We start from the raw sequence: 15,286 nt of genomic DNA, 5'->3' as shown, positions 1-15,286 counted from the left end.
AAAAAAAAATCAAGTGGGGAAATACTACAACAATCCACAGTATTTTAAAGAAAAAAAATTACAAAGCTAAATTCTCAACCAGCTTAATATTAAAAAAATAAAATCAATAAAGATAATTTTGAAAAAATTATAACAAAAAAAATTGGGAAAAAAAAAAAAACCATGTTGAAAACACTATAGCAATCCACAGTGTTTTGTGAGGAAAGCTACAGTGCTTCCTCACATGATTTAGCCTTACTTGTAATTCTCAGCCAGATCAATATTAAAAAATAAAATTGATAAAATAATTTTGAAAAAAAATATAAGAAAAAAAAACCATATGGGGAGACACTATAACAATCCACAGTGTTTTGTGAAGAAAGCTACAATGCTTTCCCTCATATGATTTAACTTTATTGTAATTATAATTATCAACCAACTTAATATTAAAAAAAATAAAATCAACAAAGACAATCTTGAAAAAATCATAAAAAGAAATTATATGGGAAAACACTGTAGCAATCCATAATGTTATAAAGAAAAAAATTATAAAGCTAAATTTCAACCACCTCAATATTAAAAAAATAAAATTGACAAAGATAATTTAAAAATAAAAAGAAAACAAAAAAAAAAAGCTATGTAGGGGAAACACTATAGTAATGCATAATATTTTTTTTTGTAAAAAAATTACAAAGCATCAACCAACTCGATATTAAAAAATAAAATCGAAAAATATAATTTTGAAAAAAAATTATAAAAAAAACAAAAAAAAAAAACCATGTGAGGAAACACTGAAGCAATCATAATGTTTTGTGAGAAAAGCAATAGCTGTAATTCTTAACCAACTTAATATTAAAAAAAGACCGACAAACAATTTTGAAAAAAATCAGAACAAAAAAAAATTATGTGTGGAAACACTGTAGCAATTCACAATGTTTTAAAGAAAAATAAATTACAAAGCTAAATTTTTAACCAGTTTAATATTAAAAAAATAAAATTGATAAAGATAATTTTGAAAAGAAAAGAAGCAAATATTGTAGCAATTCACAATAAAAAAGGGAAAAAGGGAAAAAGAAAAAAGAAAGAAAAAGAAAGCACTATATCAATTCACAGTTACATATAAGTAAAGCTATAATGTTTTCCTCACATGTTTTATATATATTGTAATAATTTACTATTCGTTATGACAATATAATTATCATTTTACCATTAAAAAAAAAATAAAATTAATAGCCTTGGTGTTGAAGTATTTTGGTTTTTTTTTCACATGGTGCAATAATCATTAAAGAATTCATCAAAAATATAAGTGTTTTTTTAAAAAAATTTAAGCACATTAAAATAAATATAATAAAAAAAATAGCACATGAGGGTATTTATGTTTTTTAAATTCTTTAAATACAATAAAATGACAAGTTTACCATTTAAATCAAATAAATTCAACCATGCATCCACAACTATTTGATCTTTTTAAAGAGACTATTATGTTATTACAAAGTTCATTGTGGACAATTTAGTCTTTTAATATTAATATTGACTACTTATTATTTTAATTGAAAAGGCTACTATTGTGTGCAGTGCACTCATCATCATGTGGGCAACATTTGCTTGCTTTGATTGGCATGTGTAGTGTCTCCCATTGTCATCTTCTACTGTTTCATTGGAAATGTTGCCGTGTTCTTTTCCTGTTGATGCAATACGTGTCAACGGTAATGATGTAATTTATCGCCAATAGAGCCTATTTTTTTTTCTCCTCTCCTTCAAAAATTACTTTGTTGTTGCTATTTCAACTTCAATCCTTATTATTTTATTTTTTTTTTTATTTTTGGCCATTTTGTAAAAGTTTTAATTGCTTACAATTTCATCATTCAATCTCACTTTGTCATGTATTATTATTTCAAATTTGATCCCCATTCCTTTTTCTTTTTTTTTCCTCCTCTCCTTTAAATATTACAAACTAGTTTTCTTTGTTGTTGCAATTTCAACTTCAATCCTTATTTTTTGATTTTTGATTTTGATTTTTGGCAATTTTATAAAAGTTTGAATTGCTTTCAATTTCATCATTCAATCTCACTTTGTCATGTAATTATTTTAAATTTGATCCCATATTCTTTTTATTTCTATCTTTTTCTAGGCCCTTTTGTAAAAAATTTATTGGCTTTCAATTTCATCTTTCAATCCAAATTTATAAATAATATGTTTTCAATTTATCCTTATTCTTTTGATTTTTTTACCGTGTTATTAAGTTAGGACACGAGTTTGATAGGTTATCTCAAATAGAATTACTTTTGATTACCCAAATTACATATTTATCATGCTAACTCATGCCGTGTTAATTTGTTAATTCTTTTTTTACCCAACTTTATCCTTCCATTTTTAATTGAATAAAAATTGTGCCAATTTTTTAATTCTCTTTTTTTTTACCCAACTTCCTCTTTCCATATTTAATCAAATAAAAATTAAACATCATTATTTAACATCATTGATCTCTCTCTCTTCTTTTCTTTTTTTTCTATTCTTGAAAAAAAAAAAATTTTTTAATTTTTATTTGTTTAATATCACTATTTTTTTTATCTAATTAAAATAAAACCACTTATTTAACTAGTGATATAGTCTCAATCATCGAGGTTTTTTTTTATATACTTAAAATAAGCCAATGACATCTAAACTAAAAATAATTTCATGTAACCTCTGAAAGATATAACTCAATTAGTCATTTCACTTGGTCATTAACTTTAGAGCCTGAGAAATTAGTTAATGTGCCTGCAAACAGGGCCGGACATCCATATTAAAATAATAATAATAATAATAATTGATGTGGACCTACAACATAACACTGGACCACATCTAGCAATCTACTTCTCAACAAGAATGATGTACTGTTCCAAGTTTCAAGTTCCAAATTAATTGCAAGGATGATGATTAAGTAACAAAAGGGCCCAGCCATGGCAAGTAAGCTTACATGTAAGCACAGAGGAACTCTCTGTTATCCAAAGAGCTGTGAATTTCAACATCCAGTGGAGCCAGAAAAATCTCCAACATCATTGGCTGCCAAAGGTGGCCTGCTCGTTTAATAATAGGGCACAGAAGAACAAGCCTACCATGAGAATGTAGAGAATTCTAAGCTCTCCCTATGACTAATTCACTCCTCAAACATAAGATAGTACTAATGGTTCCATTCAACTTCTTCTAGCCATCATTCATTCACCTTTCGAAGTGCATGCGATTGTTCTATGGATATCAGAGAAAGCGTGGAGGGAGAACAGGGTAATCGTCATACACCATCAGTAAAGCTGTCGGCACTATAAAATAAAGTTGTCCTATGGAAACTGGTCCACATGAACCATACTATTTTCTCTGTCTAAAAAATATGCATGGAAGTTACATAACAAATGCCTTTTTCTAAAGTGTTGCTTTCTTCTACAGATCTCTCAAAAAATTGACTGCAAGAATGTTTGAACTCCTAATCTCTCCAGCATCCACATGATGTTCAGAACTCTTTTGAGCTCCTGGGGCTCTACATGCCACATTTTGTGATAGGGGTATTACCATAAGGTGATCAACATGGAGCTTGACATGTGGCATCTTCCAAATACTGCCACTTTCCTGGCAGGAGAATAATTCGTTGCCCTGAACGAGGACAGTGTTTCTAGTGTTATCTTAGAAGCTGCTGCACCTCACATCGGCAACTAGGTGGCGGATGTGAGGGGCATACCATTTTACTCGTTCCACATGTTCTATTGAGACCTCCCAACAATGACCTGCAGATAAGCAGCAGCATGTCAAGAGTGAACTTAGCATGTCAAGAGTGAACTATGACAACCTTGGCATTGCGTGCTCTTGTTAAATGAACTTCAGAAGGAGACCCAGAGTCCAGAGACGATACCTTCGAATCTAGCTATTTCATCAATAGATTTCACAACATGTGCGGTCCACAAAGACTCCTGTGAGTCCTTCACATTCCCGTGCACATGTAATATCCCACCCTCGCTCCTGCATTATTAGTGCTACCATCAGAAAGGGAGAGAAGGCAGGCATTTTACTATTGGCTAGGAAAGGTCAAACCAGAGTGGACTAACCCTGTGGAAAATTTCACTGCTAATGTGGCTTAAATCTCGAAGGATGTTTAAACATTTTGTGGAGATGAATGTTTCGAGCTAAAAATAAACTTGGTATGAAAGTTTCGTGTTTAGATCATTGAGAGATGAGCAATGTATAATGTTGGGATAAATCACCTTAATGCCCTAACAGCAGTAGCCCAACTGCCCTCACTTGTTGGAAGAAGACCAAGACAAACTCGATTAGCAATTCCCTGCAATTAAGCAATTTGATTTATATGTAATAGTACAACATCCTTGTAACTGATGCACATCTTATCTTGGTAGAGGATGTCTGTTATGGACATGATAAAAAAATAAAAGATGTACATTATGGAACCACATTGGATTGCAGCTAACATATCAAAGAATCAAGCCAGGTGACCTGAAAGTTAGGTGCATGCTTCAATATAAATCAAGAAAGTATCAAGTTACAGACAAACACACCAAGTCCAATCGCACCAGAGAAGTGGTGCAAAGAACAAGAACTTTAAATTTGAAAACTGGTAACAACAAAATCTAAGACCCCCACCCCTTTCACAACTACAAATAAAAAGGCATTCAGTATAGACAAACCCAAAAAACTTGAGAATTTGCAAGTAAAACATTAACAATGACCAGAGCAAAATGTACCTTAGGAGCTGTCATCCTATTATCTCCTTCAAGTACAATACATCGATCAGAGACAGAATTTACTTCAAGATTACGTCTGAGTGCCTCAACAGCATGAGGATTCCATTCACAAGCATAAACCAGTTTTGCTTTGGCCCTAATCAACACATCATTAAAACTCAAAATCAAATACAAACAAAAGTGAAACAATGAAAAGTAGGCTTAATAAATTGGTAGAATTGAAGATTGAACTAAACTACTTCATGAATAACTTCCACCATTTTGATTGAAGTTGAACTTAGGAGGTGTTCAAGGCCAAAACCAATCATCAAACCTTCGAAATTATCTACCCAAATTTTTACTTCTCCAGACATTGATAAGTAAAAGACCAATTGAATTTGAAACAATCAGACTTTCTAACAGAGAGAAAAGTACTAACAATTGAATTTCAATTTGTACACAGACTAATATAAATCACATATTACCTGACAAGAAATGGCAATGTGAAATATCCTATTCCAGCAAACAAATCCACTACAACCTCATCTTTGCACTCCAGATTTCCCATACGAAGCTTCTCAGAAAGATTACCCCAGGAGAACATGCACTTGGTAGCATCGAAGGAATAGAGAATTCCATTTTCTCGATGATCAACCCACCCATTATCTCCTACCAGAATCTCCAAAGTACTGTCCCTTGTTCCAGTGGATGCAACTCGCCCCTAAAATACCATCAGATTCACAGAATGAATACATGAATCAACAATACTTTCAAAATTTTTGTAAGCTTAAGAAAACCTTTATCCAATTGAAATTCAAGAACCTTTTTATGGCATACTGTTTATGAGCATATCATAGCAGTGGCATATGATTAATAAAACACATTGGGAAATATGATTATACATAAAAATAGCAGTATGCACTAAATATCCATGACACTCAGTCCTTTGCGCATAGAAATGCAAGAATTATGCTTATACAGCAAACTAACAAAAGAAAGTATGCATAAATAGATCCTAGCAATAGCAAGATGCTGCCTGATGATTATGCATAGAGATCCTTTTAACAATCAAAGTTACCGCACTAAAGTGTGATGATACAAATCATACATCAATGCCAACATTTCTAAACTCATGTAGAAAAATTCATACTTTCAACTAGTATCTTTCCTCTGCCAATCAACCTAGGATACTACAGCCTCAGCATGCAGTTAGAAAACTTCAAATGTTGGATAATCATGGCTCAAAGAAATGTATGAGCTTGGCAATAACAAATTATTAAATAAGATACATTACAAATTAAAATAAAAAAAAACGTCTGTAAGCAAGCAACATATCAACTCCAGTTTATAAATATTTCACATTCTATCATACTTGGCGAGCAACACGGCGGGTATTAAGTGATTTGGCTACGATAGGCCAAAGCTCCTTGCTGATTGAGTCCCATAATGGATCCTTGAAGGATGTTGCTGGAAGCACCACAATATCCCCAAGTCGTTCCCATCTGAATGTACAGAAAAGTTGACAGGTTGAACGATATAAAAAAAAGGTGAGCAACAATCTCAATAATTATATTTCTCAGTAACCAATGTGGCGTGACCTCAACTTACAACACTTCAGCACAACAACAGATGCCAAAGATATAAAGTTCCTGACAAACTAACCTGTTTGGCAGCTGCTCTAGTAGTGTTTCTGCCAGGTCTTTCTGTTTAATCAACAAGGCAATCGATTCATTCATTGTTTGAAAGGGAGATTTGGAAGATTTTCTAACTTCACCAACCTCATTTGCTAAATTAGTGGCACCACATTTCTTAAGGAAGTTCAAGGCTGTTGAACAGGACACCTCATTTAACAAAATTCCTCCTCCTGTAAATGGTTCACATACAAAAGTATTATTCCCCTCTTCAAACATGTCCACATCCTGATCATGCTTTTCCAGAAACATGGCAGAGAATTTTTCTGTGATAGGAAAACAAATATGTAACCCATCCTCCTTGGTATAAACCTTCCTCCCAAGATCTAACCATCCAAAATTCTTCAGTATGTCTTTCCCCATTTTCGCATACTTCTTTTCAAGTTGTAGTACCCAGTTATAAGAAACCAACTGATGTTTCTCAGCCTCAAAGTTCATGACAGGACTCTGAGTTAAAGCCTCTGCATTTTCAGCATGAGAAACTCTAAAGTTGACATTCTTCTCTGTTGGCATAAGTTTGTCTCCTAAAGGTACCAGTGGAAGCAAGTTGACTTTAAATGGCTTGCTGAATTTTGTTCCAAATGCATAACAAGCTGCACCACCCCCAATGATAACAAGATCATCACCAACAACATTGGCTGTAGTTCGCACAAGCAACTCTTTGCCAATATAATCAAGTGTTACTTGTTTCCATGTATGGGACTGCAGATCAAGCAATGCCAACTCTTGGAAATGTTGTCCAACAGGGCAACCACCAATGACTCCAAGAAAATCCTTGTAGACAAACATTGAATGGGAAAATCTAGCATGTGGACTTCTTCCAGCTGTCTTTTCTAACTTCCACATGCATGTTTGAACATCAAAACTGTATAAATCTCCAAGAGCTCTCTCACCATTGTATCCTCCAAACACGAATATTTTAGACCCATATGCTAGCATTGAGTGAGAATGACGAGCACATGGTCGTTCCCCATCACCCAAGACTTCTTTCCATTGCAGATTTCCAGTGTTAAAAACATGCAAGGATGATAAGATTGTATCATTGTTGTTAAGCCCACCATATACATATATGTTTGAGCCAACTACTGCTGCTGAATGCCGATGCCTGCGAAACATACATAAAGAATTCAAAAGCACAAATATGTCATTCATTCCAAGGAAAAAAAACACATGATGCATGGATTCTAAGGAATCCATTATAAGAGATTTTAAAGATGCAAAGAAAGGTGAACAAAATCAACAGTTGTTTTGCAAGATGGGATACACTCTTTTGTTTCTTTGACGAACAATTCATAAAGCCTGTCATTACATATCAAAAGGGCAAAAAAAAGGGAGACTAAAATGTGAACTGAAGAAAGTAATATAAATGTTCTCAACACTTCACCTTGAAGAGAAAACACTGCCAGTGCATTGTATCCGCTTCCATTCCATATTAGCTGTATCTAGAACCCAAACATCATTCAGAATGCTAGAAGGATCAGCTCTGCCTCCAATAATAAAAACTAAATCACCAACCAAAGAAGCTGTGTGACCCAATCGTGGAGATGGTGCACCCTCAACATCAGTTGCTTTTAACTTTCCACTGAACGGATCAAGCAGAAAACAATCATTTCTCCGGGCATGCCTTCCAATCCCTCCAAAACCACCAAACACCATAACACTTTTATTGCTTCCATTATCCAATACACAAGCAGAGTGACCCCAAAGGAAAAGCTTCTCTACAGATTCACCAGCAACTAGGATCGAAGAAACAGGTAAACTGTAATCAGCAGCCTTTTCTCCTCCTCCTACCATCCCTGCCAATGCCAATGATTCAAAGACTCAAACTTTGGAGTAATATTAAAACGAAAAGTCTCCTGCAATCACATGTATATAATCTGTAAAAAATTCACACATCAGACATATACAATATACATCACTATGTAACAGCGACATTATAACATTCCAACCACTTACACAGAGAAATAGCTAAATTCAGAATTGCAAGAATATGCTAAAATCAATACAGTAGACAAAAAAATTATAGTCTACTAAACTTTCAAAGTCAGAAACTTTGACATGTGTTTCTATTGAATACACAATCTTTCAAAGTCAGTCTGTAATTCACAATACCTAAAGACATATAAGCTATAAAAAACTCAAGAAATTAATAAAGATTACCAATATGAGCATCCCCATTTGCTGTTCTCTTCGACTGATCATCATCCCCATCTCGGCGCTCACCATTCTCTGAAACTTTATGCCTCTGAAACCCATTGTCTATCAAACCACTCAAAAATCCTTGAGTTCTCTTCCAGTTAGCTTCCATTTTCTGATTCGCCACGTCAACAAGAAACTTCACATACTCTTCTGACACCAAAATCCTATCACTATCACCTAAAGGGACCTCCATTCTTATAGAACACCTGATCCCCACAATAACCCTCTTGTTATTAGCACTTGTAATCCCTGACTCTCTAAACCCACTCTTTATAGCAAAAGAAACCAAAAATTGTGCAGCTTCAATGTCTCTACACTCCACAGCAATAATCAATGGCTCGAACCGGAACACCAACTCGGTTACCAACCCAGCTGCTGATTCGGAGGGCACATCTGCTGAACTGGAAGACTCAGTGGTAAAATCGGTCGACTCAGAGGGTGGCTCAGAGGGGAAGAGGAGGGGGAGGAGAGAGTTAGGATTGGCCAGGTCGTGGGAGATGAAGAGCCAGGACCCTCCACGTGCTTTCTTCTTACTGGTGGGTGGTGTTGGGGTCCATTTCGGTTGGGAGAGGATAGAGATACGGCCGGAGCAGGAACTTGTGGTGAAGTAAGAAGGGTGAGAGTTGATGGTGTTGATGAGTGGGATTAAGTGTGTGTCTACCGTTCCTTTTGGTGATTTATCTGTCTTTGAGGATGCCAGTGAGCTTAACGTTGCTGCTTTCCTCTTCTCAAACTCCATGCTTTTCTCTGTTCCTAGTTCGTGTCTGGAGAAGATGAAATAAGCCCTTCCTCACTGTTGAAGAAGAAGAAGAAGAAGAAGGGTTTTAGGGGCTTTTCAGGAGAGGTTGCTTTGGGCTTTTGATACTTGGGTTTTGGTCCTAATGGCCCAGTTCGTTTGGGAGTGCGGCCAGGAGCACTGTTCGCTGCACTCAGAGCATGTTTAAGAATATCCGTGCGGAAGCTTTTTATTTTAAAATGTTTTTAAAATTATTATTTTAAAAAAATATTAAATTAATATATTTTAGCCGTGTTTTAATAATTTTTATGTATCTATGTAAAATAAAATTATATAAAAAACATTATTTTTTATATATTTTAAATTGATAATACTTTTAAAAATTACTTAATATCACGTTATAAAAACCTTTTTATTTAAAAATATATTAAAATATTTTTTTTATTTTTTAATACCAATATATCAAAATTATTAAAAAATAAAATATGTCCGAATGCATTTTTAAAATACACATTAAAATCATCACAAAGTAAATTTTTTTTTTTATCAATTTCATACAAAATATATTTTTAAAAAACATCAAAACACTTTTACTGTAATTTCAAACACCCTGAGTCAGCTGATGCTGATGCCTGCGAAACGTACGTAAAAGCCTTCAAGAGTACAAAATCAACAATTGAAGTTAACAAATGAGACTGAACTCATTTAAAGAACTTATTTTTGATGGCCTGAATCCTTAGATCAGCAGCTTCGGCGAAAGGAGGTTGCTTCCAAGCGATAGAACTGTTGCAAATACAGCAGACAATATTACAGCTATGCCATTGAAGTTATTGTTTCCTTGTTGGTTTTCAACACGGAAGAATCTGGGATTCAGCTCTTGAATCTTCATTGCCATGCTCTTTGTGTTTACTTGAAGAGTGTGAGTTTTAAGAGGTTTTGCGGGGAAGAAGACGAGTGAGTGGCTATTCCAGAAAGAGTTTCAAGAGTCATGATCATTCAAAGGGTACGTACGTGGCTTTAACCTTTTCATTGCGTTTTTCTGCTGCAACAAAATTTCATTTCATGCATGCTATCGTTGCTGAAGTAAAACACAATATCTAAGTGCAAGAGCACGCTTTTCTACCCTTTTTTGTCCCATGAAGAACATGGGATATATATTTAAATTGATGATTTCATGGTGTTGAGCCATTGGAAATCAATGTCGGGGTCACCTGAGTTTTGATAATAAAGATGGGTGTTGGAGTAATAGTTGTTTTTTTAAAATGTTTTTTTTATTTGGAAATGTGTTAAAACCATATTTTTTATTTTTTAAAATCAACAGGTTAAAATAATCTAAAAATATTAAAACAATAAAAAACTAAAACTTTTTTAAAAACACTTTTATAATAATAAAAAAAAAACAGACAATGTTAAAATGAGAAATTTTATTAGATACATACATGGAAGGTGTTAAACTGAAGACCGCATGGTTATAAATATTGTATGTAAAAGAGGGATCCAATTATCATAATATAGAGATCGGTTCTTATAGTGCAGCATAGGTGTTGAGCCATCTTAGCCGTTCGCATAGAGGTATGGGATCCTGGCCATTGAATTTTTTTTTGTTTTTTTTCATTTTGGTCCTTAAATTTCAATTACAAAGCTTTTTGATCCATGGTTCTCTTTGTGGAGGGGGGGGGGAGTGGCAAAAATGGAGGAAAGTTCAAAATTTTTTAGCTTTTAATTACTTTTTTTCTGGAAAGTTTAATTTGTTATTATTATCATTATTATTATTATTATTAGTAATGATTCAAATTTTTGTTCAATTCTCTAATTAATTTCTGAATTTTATTTTTCTTATGCAAATTTATGATATTGATTTTAAAAAATAAGTTAAGTTTAAAAAACTTACGCAAAGAAATATTAAACACAAATGATCAAGTTTTATTGGATTATGAATTTGTCTCTGTTTAAAAGATTTAATGTTTACAATTTAAGGAATATATATTTAGTTCTCTCGAATTACATGTCATAATTTAAAAATTATAATTGTTAGTTGATAATGATTAATATTCGTGGTTTGAAAATTTTATTAATTGCTTACAAATATTAAAAAGTCAGATAGAATACATAAATAATTCTATATAAGCTAGTTCTTAAGCCTGAAAATCCTTACAAGAGATTGTTTGGTATTGTGATAGTAGTTTTTTTTTTTTTTTAAATTTTATTTACAAATACATTGAAATAATATTTTTAAAAAATTTATTTTTAGTATCAGTACATCAAAACGATATGAAAACATAAAAAAAAAAACAATTTGAATCAAAGAAAAAAAAATCAATTCTTTTAAAATACACATTTGAAACAAAAACAAATGAGCTTAAATTCATGTTGATGTAGTTGAGGTTCTAGAAATTGAAGGTTACAAGTAGTTGAATAAGAATATGTTACAACTAGATGAGAATATACTATAAACAGACTATGTAAATAATCTAGTAAATGCTTTTTATAAATTAGTGTGAGAGAGGTAGGTTTAAGAGGAAATTTAGTCATGTCAAACCAATACAGTGGTTAAAATGGGTTATTATTTTCGATCTGATGATTGTATCAAACTCAAACTTTTACAAGAGATTCTTGATATCTATTTCTAAAGTGGCACTTCATCAGTTAATGCGTTACACAAATTTTCTCAGATTAAGTTTAAAAGATCTTATTTGAGCCCATTTTGTTATTTTTTATGGATATTTTCATTGATTTTTAAAATTTTATTACCTTATAAAGGTTGGTTTTCTAGCATATTTAAAGGAATTCTGAACCTTTTAAAAAAGATAGAATTCATTAGACTTTAATTTAAAGAACAAAACTAAGAATTTAAGTTTTGTATTTGCAATCCTTTTTTATTATCAAATTCTATCTTTTTAATATTTATTGTTGTTTTTTGTGCTTCCATCTACATTAAATGTTTTCCTACAATAATTAACCCAATTGAATTTATGGAGTGTACTAAAAATACATATTTAATATGAAAAATATTAATTAGTATGTATTTGATGATAAGATGAAATATATTTTTTAAAATTATTTTTTAATTGAATATATAGAAGAAAATAATTTTTTTTTATTTTTAACATCAGCGCATTAAAACTATAAAAAAACACATAAAATTATTAAATTAATGTTTTTTTACATAAAAAAATTTAAAAAACACTTTAAAAAATAAATTGAAACATATTAACAACAAACACACGCTAAAACCAATTCTTAGAAAAAGGAAGCATACCCCATTAAGCCAATCCCTGCCATGAAAAAAAAAAAAACAAAAAAAGAAATAAAATCAGGGTATTTCTTGAGTGGGTTAAAATCCCATTGGGAAAACTCAAAGCTCATAAAATTAAACACTATGCTAAACCAAAAATTCGAAGCAATATATAAAGTAAATTGCTGAGAGTGTCATCCATTATCCAAGCCCTTTTGACATGAAAGAGCAACCAACAGAAACACAATTTTGTATAAATGCAAGATGAAGAAAATATTAAAAAGAACAATGAAAATGTAACAGAAAAAAAAATACACAATCTAGGGTATGTTGCAATAGATATCCATATTGTTTTTTTTTTCTTTCTTTAATTATTTTGTCACTTTACCTTTTTTATTCTTAATTAAATCATTTCTTATTAAATTGACATGAAATTATATTTAATGATTTATTTTATTTGAGGCTTTAACGATGTTAAAAATAAATTTCAAAGTTAAGTTAATATTCAATTTGATAAAATAAAACTCTATTTCAACTCAATTAAAATTGTAAGGATCGAGTTTTAATTTTTTTTTTCTTAAAAGAGATTCTTACAGCAGCATAACAGGGAATCAAACTAGTGCAATCTTGTAACATCTTTACAATAATTAATTACACATGAATATTTCTTGTTTATTTCCCTGTGAAATCTCATATGCACATATGACCCCCGAGCTAGCTTTTCCCTAACTCCAATTGAGGAATTGGGAACTGAATTCCTGCCTCATGTCTAAGAAAATCGTATAAACTGTAGCTGTTGTACAGTACTATTTAATTGTTGGATTTATCCATAGAAAGTAGAAACTCAATTCTCTACCAGGGCCATGCATATATGTACCATCATCATGTCTAACAAAAGTCATCTTTCCTTTGATGACGTATGCTTTGAAGTCCAATACTTCTCAATCTCCTCTGCTGTTCTTCCTGGTATTCTCCCAGCAATTAGTGACCATCTACAGATGCACATCCAAAGAACATCAGAAATCTTCACACTAAAAGATCAGCAATTCAGCAGACATGTAATGGAAAAGATATGTAAACCAAGCTAACCTCTTCCCAACCAAGCCAAACATTCTAGCAATAAGATTCTCTTCATCTTCAGAGAAATCCTGCAGGTTGGAGTCTTGATTACTCTTTGCAGCTGAAACAAACAATCCGTATCAGAAAACAAGACCATACTACAGCAGCTAAGTGACACTAAGAAAAGGAAAGGAAGAGAAAGAAGAGAAAAAGTGACCCTTGGTATCTTGATTTGTGTTATCTGAGGTGTGACCCGAGCCAGCCATTTTCTAACAAGAAGTCTTTGCAAGTCATGAAGGTGTAGGAGAAGGGCATGTAAGGAGCACTGAATTTATAGTCACAGGCATCATTTGGTTGTTGAAAAAAGACTGGTAGCTTTCAAACTTGGATGATTTGTTGTGATATATCGCTGTTTGTTGGCTTGGCTCTTTGTGTTGTGTCTCAAAATGAATAAACATGAAGCATCCTAGAGATTTAACCTTTTGTTTTTATTGATGAAGCTTGCCAACCCTGTCATTTTCAATGTATCTACATCACGGTCTGTAAATTATTCAGCTTGATGGTGTCCTGTGGTATTTTTTGACTGCTTCTTTTGAATCTCAGTGTCTTACGCATATTTCAGCTTGACCTCTTGGAAGACAGCCATGGCGTTTATCCCTATCCATGTTTCATTATTTTAAGACTCCCATGATGAGCCATGATGTTTTGGAGATGAAAATCTTTTTCTTAATTGTAAGTAGATGCTCAAATTGACCAAAATCTCAGCACCTCTCATGTAGAACATGATGATTAGCTTGTATTATTGATGGTGGAAAATGTTCCAGTTTTCAAAAGATTGAATTATTTGAAGCTACTGTTTGTGAAATTGACTAGCAATAGCATAAAGAAGATTTGGTAAAAGCAGTGGATAATATTATTACTGTTGTTTCAATTTTATATGGTATGAAAATGAGATATTCAAGCTCAATGAAGATCTGGCAGCTCAGTCCACAAGATAACATCAAAAGAGAGGCTCTAACTGAGGGAGAGTTGGTGAAAATATCCCACATGTATTAAATACAATAATTCAAAGCAATTTAAAAGGGTTAATCACGACGCTTAATTTTGATATCAAATCTAAACTCAACTATCAATTCAATAATCTTGATGTATTTTTCTCTTTTGTTTTCTACGACAAAAAAATTCTTCTTCGTTTTCTATGAATAAACAGAAAAAACCTTGAAAATATATAGAGATGAAAATGGTTTTTTTTAATTAAACTTGTCAAAATCATCCTCCAAAAACCATTGCCTCTCTCTCTTCTTTTGACTCATCCTTTGGCTTGATGATGTTTTTCCTTGTTATTATCGAGATACCCCTCGTCTCATTGGCTTCTCTATCAGTTCTCCAATTCTCATTTATCGTGAGCTTCCACAAGAGTAAGATTCTTATCACCAAATGCCGTGGCTCCACCCAATAAGCAATGAGCAACGTATCACAAAAGGATAAGCATACGAAAAGGGCTCATCTTCTGGTGAAATAAAGGCAATTTCTTTCTAGTTAGTTTGTACCCCACCCGTATTTTAAATTGCTCTTCATTTTTTAAAATATTAAATTTATATTTTTATTAGGAGTTTTTAGCCTCAATGAGATGATGAGTTTTATCACTGTATGATGGATTTTTTTTTTTTTAATAAAACAA

General features: G+C 32.4%; 2 protein-coding genes across 2 annotated transcripts; both read right to left on the bottom strand.

Moving 5' to 3' along the window:
• Positions 1-3,230: 3,230 nt before the first annotated feature.
• Positions 3,231-9,386, bottom strand: LOC118059077 (tRNA wybutosine-synthesizing protein 2/3/4). The gene is made up of 9 exons (XM_035071892.2): positions 8,537-9,386; positions 7,761-8,172; positions 6,348-7,481; positions 6,058-6,187; positions 5,171-5,406; positions 4,707-4,842; positions 4,212-4,288; positions 3,863-3,969; positions 3,231-3,737 (listed from the first exon to the last, which is right to left on the bottom strand). Exons 1-9 carry the CDS (start codon positions 9,312-9,314, stop codon positions 3,637-3,639), a joined length of 3,111 nt encoding a protein of 1,036 aa, XP_034927783.1. The 5' UTR covers positions 9,315-9,386; the 3' UTR covers positions 3,231-3,636.
• A 3,700-nt stretch (positions 9,387-13,086) lies between these two features.
• LOC118059068 (transcription factor CPC) lies at positions 13,087-14,039 on the bottom strand. The gene is made up of 3 exons (XM_035071883.2): positions 13,823-14,039; positions 13,636-13,726; positions 13,087-13,538 (listed from the first exon to the last, which is right to left on the bottom strand). Exons 1-3 carry the CDS (start codon positions 13,869-13,871, stop codon positions 13,445-13,447), a joined length of 234 nt encoding a protein of 77 aa, XP_034927774.1. The 5' UTR covers positions 13,872-14,039; the 3' UTR covers positions 13,087-13,444.
• Positions 14,040-15,286: the final 1,247 nt, after the last annotated feature.

This window comes from Populus alba, chromosome 4, assembly GCF_005239225.2.
Source record: "Populus alba chromosome 4, ASM523922v2, whole genome shotgun sequence".
Classification (NCBI taxonomy): Eukaryota; Viridiplantae; Streptophyta; class Magnoliopsida; order Malpighiales; family Salicaceae; genus Populus; species Populus alba.
The sequence above is the reverse complement of the archived record's forward strand: the minus strand, read 5'-3'. Positions and strand labels throughout refer to the sequence as shown.

Bases quoted from the DNA above. Each gene is read 5' to 3' on its own strand.
- LOC118059068 (XM_035071883.2), bottom strand. From the start codon at position 13,871: ATGGCTGGCTCGGGTCACACCTCAGATAACACAAATCAAGATACCAAG. The intron at 13,727-13,822 runs GTCACTTTTTCT...TGTTTGTTTCAG, and splicing joins CACAAATCAAGATACCAAGG to CTGCAAAGAGTAATCAAGAC. The intron at 13,539-13,635 runs GTTAGCTTGGTT...GTGCATCTGTAG, and splicing joins TTTGGCTTGGTTGGGAAGAG to ATGGTCACTAATTGCTGGGA.
- LOC118059077 (XM_035071892.2), bottom strand. From the start codon at position 9,314: ATGGAGTTTGAGAAGAGGAAAGCAGCAACGTTAAGCTCACTGGCATCC. The intron at 8,173-8,536 runs GTAATCTTTATT...TGGCATTGGCAG, and splicing joins AAATGGGGATGCTCATATTG to GGATGGTAGGAGGAGGAGAA. The intron at 4,843-5,170 runs GTAATATGTGAT...TGTGTTGATTAG, and splicing joins ACATTGCCATTTCTTGTCAG to GGCCAAAGCAAAACTGGTTT.